Source organism: Nothoprocta perdicaria, unplaced genomic scaffold, assembly GCF_003342845.1.
Source record: "Nothoprocta perdicaria isolate Ctin4 unplaced genomic scaffold, notPer1 scaffold_5, whole genome shotgun sequence".
NCBI lineage: Eukaryota > Metazoa > Chordata > Aves > Tinamiformes > Tinamidae > Nothoprocta > Nothoprocta perdicaria.
In genome coordinates, this window is record NW_020455754.1 from 5,578,997 (window position 1) to 5,591,050 (window position 12,054).

General features: G+C 42.9%; 1 protein-coding gene across 1 annotated transcript in view; it reads left to right on the plus strand.

The window, feature by feature from the left end:
- The window catches only part of RNF145 (ring finger protein 145), a 31,881-nt gene extending 19,827 nt beyond the window's left edge, over positions 1 to 12,054 (plus strand). The window contains exons 5-10 of the mRNA XM_026047584.1: positions 2,340 to 2,515; positions 5,541 to 5,681; positions 6,230 to 6,412; positions 8,260 to 8,407; positions 8,944 to 9,300; positions 10,420 to 12,054. Of these exons, the coding sequence (XP_025903369.1) occupies positions 2,340 to 2,515; positions 5,541 to 5,681; positions 6,230 to 6,412; positions 8,260 to 8,407; positions 8,944 to 9,300; positions 10,420 to 10,863 (1,449 nt within the window). The 3' untranslated portion in view covers positions 10,864 to 12,054. The remainder of the gene's footprint in view (positions 1 to 2,339; positions 2,516 to 5,540; positions 5,682 to 6,229; positions 6,413 to 8,259; positions 8,408 to 8,943; positions 9,301 to 10,419) is intronic.

Genomic DNA, 12,054 nt, shown 5'->3' on the forward strand with positions numbered 1-12,054 from the left:
TTGGAGCAGGATTATCCTTCAGCGCCTGTACAGTGCCTAGCATGGTCTGATCTTGTCCGTAGATACTTTGTAGATTTGCTGATAAAACAGATTTAGGAGCCAACGGGCAGAGCGCCAATATCCTCTTTTTCCAGAGAGGATGAGAAAGCCGGACTTACTGTTTGCTTAGGAAGGGAGAAGGGGGAAAAAAGAATGAGCAGTACCATGGTAAAACAGAATTATACGGCTTGAAGACGTGCAAGAAATTGGAACCAACACTTCAATTTTCTGCACATGCAGAAGTCAGCTTCCTGCAGTCAATTTTAAACCTAACGTGGATTTGAGTCATGTATCTATTTTTTCTAGGAACTTAGTGTTTAGAACACTTCAGCATCTTAGCGAGGATTTGATTGCCTGCAATTTCTGTTTGTTTTTGAGAGGAGATGAAGTGGCTAGAATTAYATTCTAAATACAGCTGTTAAAGTCTCCATCTTTAGGACTGTTTTGGTCTCTGATCTCTTTTTCTGGTACTTCAGGTCTTTATTTGCTGGGTGTTATGTTGTTAYGAGTTATGAGATGGAAGCTGTCCTTGTGCACGGCCTTTGGTCATTAGTCATGTTCTTTCTCTGACCTTTTGTGCAGATCAAGGGTGTAAGGTGCTTCCCTTTAAACGTGGAAAAAAATGTGAGACTTAAAATAGAATTGGACGCCACTCTTCTCAATGAATGTTAGAGTGGGCTGGAATGCAGTTCTGCATGTTGAGTGGTTTCCATATTATAATGACAATGYAAGAAAACAGGATTTTTGTGTTTTTAAGAGCTAGTTGCTCTTTGTYCCTGCTTCTGAAACAGAGCAGAAAAAAAATCTATTGGCTCATAATGTGTTTGTGTAACTGGCTACTACTTCACTGCAAATGAAGATGATAAATCTGTTTATTCCAGAGGAGGATATTGCTCTGTTTCCTGCATATTCTCATGTTTGTATTTCTTTTGTTATAACTGTATGTGGTGGTCAATTCTTAGTGGTGCTGTCGTTGGGGTAGGTGTGAGGGTTACCACTGGTTTAGGTGGAAACTGAGGCAGTTCTGCTCTCGCTGGCAGAGCTGAGTGGATATTGGGGTGCTCAATGTCAGGGTGTCCCTGAGGAAAGATGGTCCCAACAGGTAGACCAAGGCAGCTTTCATTTTGTATGTGTGTGGCAGGGGTGCATTTCAGTCTATGGCTAATGGTGTAATTTAAGAGCAGGTCCACAAGCTTGGCTGCCTGTTTGCTGCAGTATATACCAGAAATTCCTTGTGGTTATGAGTCTGTATTCTGGCCATGCCCCGTTTCAGAAATGCTAGAGCTGTGTGTCAGGAGCTGCATGGGGCTGATCCCAGGCCAAGGGAATATCCTGAGGGCAGGAGCAGTCTGTGTTCTGAAGCTTGGCTCTACATTGTTGCCTCTAGCTTGTTTATCAGCCTCCAGAGATCCTGCAGTCCTCTGAACCTATGGCAGGAAGACTAAAGTAGACAGCTTTTTTTTTGTTTTTAACATTTTGTTGAAGTCTAGACTCTCTCATGCATTTGCTGGCCATTGTAGATTTTCTGTCTTTATGGAAGCAGAGCTGGGAAGGTAGTAGCTGTGGCTGATGTCTTTTTGACCTTTGGTATTAAATGCAACTATATGAAGTTCTGGCTTCCTGAAAATCACTGCAGTGTAACTTAGTATGAGCAATGCAAAAGGAGTTCGAGCTTCGAAGTCTTCTGCAATAACTTTGTAACTGTAAACCTCAAAGACACGGTTAACTAGAAACAGCTGAAAGTTTGATATGTATTCATTTTGAGTTACGTAAATATAAAATGTCTCTGGTGTTTAGTGTTCCCTTTAAACTGTTTGACAGAGCAGGATTATTGTGCTGGAGTGATGTGGCTCATTTCAGTGTGTTAGTGTGTACGGTTGGCAGTAGCTGCAGAGAAAACACTGGTTTTCTCTTCTGGGTTTGACTGAGGCAGAGGGTGGGTTGTGGTGGGCTCGAGCGCTGCTTCCTGCTCCGCTGTCCCTGCAGGCCAGCGCTGCAGTTGGCAGCTCCGAGCCCCCTCTCAGGAAGGGGAATTCAGCCGTGCACASTCTGCTGCACAGCTGGACACTTGTCTGCTTTGGGTGAGGTAGTGGATTGGCAGGTGTTATTTCCCTGTTGAGTCTGGGCTTGCCTTGGTCAGCCTATGCCTTGGTCAGCCTATGTAGTTTGATCCTCTCTCTTCCTTTGGCTTGACTACTGCTGTGTGAATTACCCTGAGCTTCGGAGTGGCTATGCTGTTAAATATCTCTTCCATATGTGCTGCAAACCAAAAGCAAACCATTTTTCTCTGTCTTTCCCAGGTGGTGGAGGTGTACGGTCTCCTGGCTTTGGGAATGTCTCTGTGGAACCAGCTGGTGGTCCCAGTTCTCTTCATGGTGTTCTGGCTTGTCCTATTTGCTCTTCAGATCTATTCCTATTTCAGTACGCGGGACCAGCCTGCCTCAAGAGAGAGGCTCCTCTTCCTCTTCTTGACAAGGTAATTACCTGGGGTCTGCTCACAGTAAAAAAAAAAAAAAAAAAAAAAAAAACCCAAAACACCAAAAAAAACTATATGTGGCAATGAAGGTGTTTGTTCTTTTATAGACTAGATGTATAGATCAGCTTTTTGGTGTTTAGATGCCTAGCAAATATTTGTTCCTGTTATGACCGTGTATGTAAGCTCCGTTAAGCTTGTCCTTCAGAGGTGTTGGTCCGAACTCAGAACAGACAGCATGAGCAGAACTGTGCGAGAGTTCCTCAAAACAGCAAAATGCCGCTTTGATGAAGAAATGGCAATTTGAGTGTTACTTCAGGGGGTCAGTTTTAAATACAGAAATTGCTTTTGCTCCTGGGGTATCACAGTTTAAATTACTTAGTTCTGTCCAACGTCATATCTTGTTCATGATCATGTTGTTTTCTGAGCCCTAGGTCTTGCTGTTTAGTTCTGGCGTGGGACACGTTCTTGAATTTATCCAAGTGAAGTAACCAGCTCTCCAAGTGACTTCTGAGTCCAGTGGCTAATTTGACAGATGTATAAGGGTCTTAAAGACCTCAAATTTCTAAAAGCTTTGTAAAAACTGAAAGAGGGTGAAAGAGAAAGGCTTGAGTTATTGCTGTTATGAAGAGAAAAGGCATTTGAGGGATTTTTCTGGCTGGACTGTACATGCCTAATTTAGAACCAGCCGCAGCTTGTGCTGACTYTTGTCTGACTAGAAATTATGGTATGAAACAGGGAGGGAGGAAGCTGGCGAARAGAGGAGCTGGAGAAGGCGAGGGAGACAGAATGTATAATCCCAGGACAGGGAGAAAAGAGCTAGAGCAGTGCCTAAACATGCAGGGAACATTGATATATTCATAAGAGACCAAAATCATTAGCTCAGCTGCTTGTGGAAGAACTTGTTTGAAGAGCTTGCTCATCATCAGTCTTCTGATCAGACTTTCCAGTTGCTCGATTTGTGCATGTGCCTGTCTGTGTATCTGGTAGTTTTAAGTTCTCAGAATTCAKAGTCATTAAAGAGAGATACAAGGAATTTTATTGCTTGAGGTATCGCAATCACATTGTCATACAGTCTTGTATAAGAGCAGTTACCTGTACTTCAAATAAACTACCAATGATTGAAGTTCCTCATGTTCCCCTCAGCTGCAATTTTACTGCAGTACAGAATATTGTATTTTCTAGTAACTACAAGAGTACTTACTAGAAATGAAGCAAGCTGTCATTTGCCTAATAAGCAGTTAAGTTGTTCATATACCAAAGTTGTTAACTTTCCCTGTTTATGACAAAACAAAGAAGTTTATTCTGCAGACTTCACTGATTGCTCCATGAGTGAATGAACACAAACTAATGGCTGTTGTTCTTCAGCAATTGCAAAAATACAGACAGACAGAACTATAAAAATATTCTCAGTGTTTGCTCTGTTCTCAGTGTCTGCTCACAATAAGAAAAAACAATATTTGGTCATCTTAGAAATGCAGATTCAGGTAGCATTCCTGATGACCTGCAGGAAGAAGCTGAAATATCTCGCATCAGACTGGCTAGTAAACGTGCCCAGCTCAGCCAGAATGTTCTACTCTAACGCTCTCTATTTAATGCTCATATTGAGCATTAAGAATTAAGGCTCATCCATTAAAACCAGTGACTTCTGCATCTTTGCCCTTAATTTAGTGCATGGTGTTTTAAAATAGTGTAACTGGAATTTAGAGGAGACTAGGTGGAGTGTTTTTAGTACCTCTGTTTAGCTTTCACAAGAACATCAAAACGGTCTCATGAGGTTTAACCAAGCGTTCAACTAGCCAAGGATGCAGTTTCTGCCAGGGGTCCACAGCAGTGCCTGGAAAGACAACCGTCCATTGTGACAAAAGGGACATGTCCTAACAGCCCTCCAGTCTCCCCTCCGACTTGTGTTGATGGATTGCGAAGATGGAAGTAGTTAATAAGTATTCAATAACTCTAAAAAAGACTTCACTCCCATCATCTTGCCTGCCCTGCCTTTGAACCCCTGTGTACTTGTATTGTGTGAAACATGCCAAGGCATCCTGCTCGGTTTGGCAAATAGGGAGATTTGAGGTTTATTAGACCCTAAAATCCTGGTGAACAAGTTAAGGTRGTTTTGCTTGAGTGCAGGTGTTGATGCCTGACCCTGTAATTGCCTGAGGATTTCAAGGTGTGTGAGCCCTGGCTAACACCTGACTCTTTAGTCAGTGTTGGGGCACGCAGTGTAGAGCTTGTTGTTCTGGCGTTGTTCTGGGGTTGTTCTTCAGGAGCCCCAGTACAGTCGGAGGCTGATAGTGCAGGTGCCAGGGCCAGAGGAGCAGCCCTGGGATGGGGGAACTGGAGGAAGCCTTCAGCATCACCTCTGGGGAGACTCGCACTTTGGGACCTGGCTGCTGTGACAAAGGAAAGGATAAACCCTCCCAAGGGAGAATATAGTTCACCGGCTTGTTTTATTGCTTCTTGCTCAGCAAGAATTTAAAAGATGGAACATGTTTTTTGTCACCCACATAAAGCCTGCACTAGCATTTTGTACTCGTGCARGTGCTACTGTAAAGCCTTCAGTCTCCTGAATTGAGGTACCTATTTAAGGTTTCTTTGCATTACTGTGGGATGGAAACAGCCATAGTGAATCCCACTGCTGTAGCGCTCTCCTTCTGGGAGCTGGGTGAAATTTTAGCGAGTAACTCGGTGCCCTGTGTCTGTTGTGTGAACTTGCCTGCTGGGGCTTGCAATCCTGCACAATCCTGCCATCATGTGGCAAGAAGCAAATGGACAGGGAAGGATCACACTGGACGTCACCAGTTAGGAAGCTGAGATGAGGGGATGTCTCAAGGAGCAAAATCACTCAAAATTTCTGTAGGAGGATTCCCTGGCTTTGTAATAACTGTTAATGTTTTAATTAAAACCAATTCAGTTTTGCTTTAAAACCAACTGGCACTCTTAGGAGGACGTAAGGGATGCTTATCACACTGTGCTAAATTAACAAATCTTTTCTTTCTGTGTTTTCTTTTGTCCCCTTTCYTTCTAGTATTGCAGAATGCTGTAGCACTCCGTACTCACTGCTGGGCTTGGTCTTCACAGTCTCTTTCGTTGCTTTGGGAGTTCTGACTCTCTGCAAGTTCTACTTGCAGGGTTACCGAGCGTTCATGAATGACCCTGCTATGAACAGGTATGGTCATTTTTGTGTCCAGAGTCTAAAAAGAAATAGCAGTGCTGGCTGAGCTACAGCTTGTTTTAACTTAGGAGTTCTTGTATATCCTTGACAGGCATTTTATATGCTAGTCTAAGTACACATTGGAAGGGTTTGTCGTGAAAATACAGCTTGTCACATACAGATTTTTGGGTGCTGGTTTGTTTCTGTAACAAATTTAGTGCTGCCGATTTGGATTTGCAAGTGCATGGCTTGATTTTCTCAGTACCTTCATTTTTATGAGATACTGGAGGATTTTCACATGCTTGAAATGATAAACACTTGTATAGTTATATCTCCATTTTCTCATTTGCCCTCTACTCCTTTATTAAATCCTGCTAATCTTTGAGGTTTAAATCAGAGCACTGTTGGATTGCTTGTAAGTTACACAAAAAGAAACAAAAAAAGACAACTGCAACATTGTGGTACTTATGGGCAGTTCCTCCTACCATTTCTGTATATGTTTTTGAACCAATGTTGATGAGCAGAGATGTGATTGTTTCTTCTCCTGCCTATGTTGATGACAGAGGAATGACTGAAGGGGTGACACTCCTGATCCTCGCAGTGCAGACGGGTTTGATCGAGCTCCAGGTCGTGCATCGGGCATTCCTGCTCAGCATTATTCTCTTCATTGTAGTAGCATCCATACTTCAGTCCATGCTGGAAATCGCTGATCCCATTGTTTTGGCATTGGGAGCTTCAAGAGACAAGTAAGAGATTGGTTCCCTAAACTGAAAGTTATTTAATGCTATTATAGGAGGTAAGAAACTGATAATTGGCCCAATTTGGATTTTTAGAAGCCTGGAAAGCTATCTGGTTTTTGTTTCTTTCTGTAGGCTAAAAGAGAAACAAACAAATCTGTGTAAGTTCTGTAGTTCCTCTCTTGCTGTCCAGCCCCTCGTGTGCTTAGAGGTGCATTTCAGCATGCCATGCTCTGGCCAAGGAGGGTGACTTGGGCACCTGCTCCCACGTGGGAGCATCGGTCCATCCGGCCTCTGCAGGACCACTCTGTTTTGCACTGCTGGCTGCCTGCTCTGAATATTGTGCTGCTCTGTGGTTACCTTCTGTAGCAAGACAGGTCCCTGTGCCACATCCATACTACARTGTGTGGCTGTAAGGATGGTTTTGCTTAGCCTCGACTCCAGCTTTCCCTTTATTGCAGGGGTCTTAGCTATCGAAGATGGGAAGTCTCCAGGAGTGACCTTGTACTGATCGTTGGGAAGCTGGATTTGTTGTAAGGCAATCATTCCAGAATGGCCCACTTTATTGGCAGAAAGTAGGAAGCGTTGCATTAGTGCACCAGGTGGTGCATGTGGGATTTGTTGTTATCTTCAGTCTCTGTTGCAGAGAGCTTTATTGATACCTGCTGCTGTGGGATTCATCCATTTGTGTTTTCATCTTCTGTTAACTGGTGGTGCCTTTTTCCTGTAACCTGCAAGTGAGGAGTRAACTGTACCTGTAGACAGTATGATATTCCAGCAGCAGTGCTGACTTCAAACATACTAACAAAGGGGAAGGAGTAGAGGCAGGATAGATCATCTGCCCAGCTCAGACAAGTAGTTTGTGGTGAGAATGAGTCTTTACTCTTTTATCAAACTTCCTAGGCAGTTTGACACCTGGGTCAAACTAAGGTCATAAATGCCAGCTCACCTCTCCCCTTTTTCATASCCAATATATACCCTGGGTGCAAACCTCACAAATAGCACCTTGGTGTTTCTTCAGACACCATTAKCCAGTTTCTGCTGTCCTTCCGTCTTGCCACCCACCTCCACCGGTACTCTCAGTTTCTTTGTGCTTCATTTCCAGAGCTAAATGAGGTTAAAATACAACATGAGGAACATGTAGAGGTAGTGCAGTAAACTACTGACGACACTCTAAAAGCTTGTGCAAATGGATGAGTGTAAAAAGAGATTGATGGTGTGTGTAGGCTGGGGAGGAGATTAGGAAGGGAATGAGAGAGAGGAGCAGAATAAGGACCGGCAGAGATGAATGTGCCAGTCAGGCTACATTGCTTTTCTTGTGATATAAGAGAAGGGGCACAGCTGGAAAGAGAACAGGCTTAAACCTGGTCGTAAAAGGGAATGCTCCTGCCCAGTGCATATTGGCAAGAATTAATAGAACAGTTTTAAATATGTAATCTGGCTGACCTCTGTTTAAATGGGAAAGTGTATAAGCAGTCAGTCGKGTATTTAAATCTCAAGTTTAATGGACTTTCMTCTGAAATTTACAGCATCCTATGTACTTAGTTTGCCTAATCACTGACCTGACCCATTATGACGATTTCTGTAGCTGCATTTTTGTCTGTAATCTTTGTAGTCGCTTTGAAAATGACAAAGGTCAGAAAAGACAGAACTTCTTAGAATGTGTCTATTGTAGGCACACGTGCTGTAAATTTGGTGGTGCCCATGTAGAATAGTAACTCCTTTCAATAAATTAAAGTCTAAAGCAAAGATCTAACATATCTACTTTCCAGCAAGTCTGCCTTGATAGATTGCAGCCTGTTCTTACTCTGGCACTGAAATCTGACTTAAAGTAAAACCTGCTCTGTTGTTTGCAGGAGCCTGTGGAAGCACTTCCGAGCAGTCAGCCTCTGTTTGTTCTTACTGGTGTTCCCTGCGTACATGGCCTACATGATTTGTCAGTTTTTCCACATGGATTTCTGGCTGTTGATCATCATTTCTAGCAGTATTCTGACCTCTCTTCAGGTAAGAATGATACCCTTTTAACTGTTATCCCATTTCTCTCAGGAGAAAATATATACCCCTAAAAGAACAGGGGAGAATGAAAGAGGAGAAATGCAGGATAGGATATAAAAATCTCTTATCTGTAGCTGTGACAAAGGAGCTCCTAAGGAGATGCAGGAGAATGGATGAGTGGAGATTAATTTCAAACTGTAAAGCTGGGGGGCCTTTTGAGGGCATCATTAACAAAACTGGGGGGTTGTGGTGTTTGGTTTCCTGAAGATTTATGTGTTGTTACTTGGCTGTGGTTCTTTGAAAGTAATGTGATGTTCAGAACACAGTGATGTAAACATAGGAAATGCTATTTATGTTATTTTTATAAAATATTCATTATTATTTTTTCTTTTTATTAATTTATAAAATTCCTCCTCCCGATCCCCAGGATTTCTATGTAATCAACTCAATAGTTCACCAAAGAACTTGAAGCAACAAACTGAAAGGCACTGCAAGAAAATGAAAAGCAAGAGGTGCTGTGCTGATGGTGTTGTGCTCTGTTGCAGGTGCTTGGGACACTCTTCATTTATGTCCTGTTTATGGTGGAGGAGTTCAGAAAAGAACCAGTAGAAAATATGGATGATGTGATATATTATGTCAATGGCACCTACCGGCTCCTGGAGTTCCTTGTCGCGCTCTGTGTGGTGGCCTACGGCGTCTCGGAAACCATCTTTGGTGAATGGACTGTGATGGGCTCGGTGATCATCTTCATTCACTCCTATTACAATGTGTGGTTGCGTGCCCAGCTGGGGTGGAAAAGTTTCCTTCTCCGCAGAGATGCTGTGAATAAGATCAAATCCCTGCCCACTGCCACGAAAGAGCAGCTGGAGCAGCACAACGATATCTGTGCCATCTGCTACCAGGTAAGAACAGAACTATCAGCTTTGAATTTCCGTAGCTCTGGAATCTCTCTGAAGTTCACACTGCAACTGCTTAAATAAGTTACTTCTATTATGCTTAGTAAGTAATAGTATGCTTAATAAATTTTAATTATCCAGCTTTCTGCTTTATGTAACTTGGCTTTGAGGGCTGGCTTTGAGAGAGTGGCTTTTTGAATAAAATGATCGCTTGGGTATATTTAAACTTTCACGTCTTTCCCTCCAGTTATACAGCCCTTGAGTTTTTTGAAACCTTTTAATGTGTTTGGGTTGAGCTAGTCTCAGTAGTAATAGCAGATTTGTCCTTCCTTCAYTACTAGAGGATTCTGTAAGTGAAAGATGATGAGCGCTCAGTAGCTGATCTGTCGTTCAGCCTTAGAAGCAGCTCGGTCTCTACAGACACTGTTGCTTCCACTTCACGCACAGTATCTCTTTTTTTATAACAAAAAACCTAATTATCAGAAGGTTAAGAGTCTCATGTAAGGCTGCAGAAGTAAGGACATGAGAAGTTAATGCTAAAAATAATATCTTTATCACACCTCCCGCTCTGAAGTATCTCTTTCTCTTGGATAGAAATCACASTACTTATGAATGAAAGAACCACCCTGGGACTAATAGTGTGTGGTAATTGGATTGACTCRAAACTTGATATCAGTTGTTTGAAAAATACTCTTTGCAGATGGCTGTGTTGAGTGGTGGTGTTTAATACACCAACTTGCAACATGTGTGTCTGAGCTTGCTGAGTTGAGGCCATTTCAGTTGTGCTTCTGCCACAGGTTGGAGCTGTAAATGAGCTTGTTGGTTGCCATTTGYCCCTCTTTCTTACACACGCAAATTCTGTGAATCTCATCCTACAAAAGCTTTTATTTGAAAGTAATAATACCCTGTAAACAAAGCTTCTGCCTAAATTCTAATCTCTGTAGTATAAACAACCAGGCCTGGTGTGTGCTTGAATTGCATGTGTGTGTGTTGAATGTGGAGACTTGTGAGCGTGAAGAAAATGGTTATTAGTCCCTCTGCGGGAGGCAGGGCATGCATGGAGGAGCCTGAGATCAGAGGAACAAGGTGACAAATAATATGATCTTTCTCTCTTGTGTCTTTCAGGACATGAAATCTGCTGTCATCACACCATGTAGCCATTTTTTCCATGCAGGTTGTCTTAAGAAATGGCTGTATGTGCAAGAAACCTGCCCTCTGTGCCACTGCCAACTTAAGAACCCTTCACAGCTCCCAGGACCGGCATCAGAACCAGTTCAGCAGCCAAATCCTGGTGCAGAACAAAATACCAATCCTGGAGATGCAGCTGAGCCGCCTGGTGTTGAATGTGACAACGGGCCAAATGTAAAGGAGAGCCCTAGCCAGAGTAATGGACAAGTTGTGGGTGGACGGGACAGCCAGGAGGCCTCTCCTGAGACTGAGGGCTCTGCGAGCGTGGACTGCGAGCCCAGCCCCTGTGAAACGAGGCAGGGAGCAGCTTTTGCTGCCGAACTAGTCCCAGCCCCAGAGGGGTGCCCCGCTCGAGACCCCAGGGTTTGTGTCCAGCTCTGAAGTGCTAAAGGAGGACGCAGGAACAAACACATTTCAGAGATCCAAGTTTGACGCAGAAGAAATCCTCTCCTTCCACAGCTGCGAAGGAAGTTTATAGCTGTTAATGCTGGTCAAAAATGTAATATCCCATGCTGATCTTTGTGGGCTGCTTGGTAGTGGTAATTCAGTGAGATGCAGTATAAATGACTCCAGAAGCTCTGAACTGTGGGCATAGGAAGGATGTCTGGAAATAAACTGAAGCAAAAGAGTGTTTTCCAGATGCAGGTGAGGGGCGAGAAGAGCAGGAGCTCTGAGAGAGGTTGTAGGCACATGGAAAGAACACCAGCTTTTGCATAGGGCAGGAAGAGGGTATCAAATACAGCCATGTCCTAGGGTGCAAGAGAGGAGTTAAATGCAGTAGCCTGCTAGTCTTTGAGGTGCAGCTGTGGTTACTGGTAAAACTTTTTATGGCATGGAAGCAAAAATCAAAGATATAAGAGCAGTGATTGTACTGSAAGACAGAAGCACTCTTAATACGTCATGTGTATGCTTTGGGTGTTCTTGGTGGGGCAGTTGCATTTGAATTCATGTAATCTATAGTGACTCTTGACTTTTATGATGGAGTCGTCAATATTTTGATGTATATGAAACTTTTGTTAATATATTGGGCAGTCTGGGCTGTGTGAAGTTAACTAAAGCTCTCATGAACACTTTGGCCTCTGCTTATCAYGTGCATGAGGAAAGTGTGATGAGTTTTAGGGCACAGATAGAAGCCCTGCAGTACTGTCCTGTGTAACGTTTAATTCTTGCAGCTGAATTAAAACAGTATTAAACTCTGGCGATATTTGCACTTTGGGAATGAGTACATTATTGTGTATGATCAGACTCCGCAAATGCCACTTTTAAAGCTGTTAATAGGTTTGCACCTTTTTTTCTTTAACAAGGACATGTCCATATTTAAATTTTTACATACATCATGGCTTCGAGTAGAACTAGGGACTGGGGTGGGGAAATAGGTGGGAGTAGGGAGGCAGGCAATTTTTTATGTGAATTTTGATATGAAGAGAAATTAGTCACTTATTTATACAATAGGCTTGACTCGAGTGTTTTTCAAAGTCGGTATTCCTAATGTGAAATGTGATACTATTTTATTTTTAGTAGTAAATTTGGATGTAGACAGACAGACATAGCTGAATGTCTTAATAAATTACA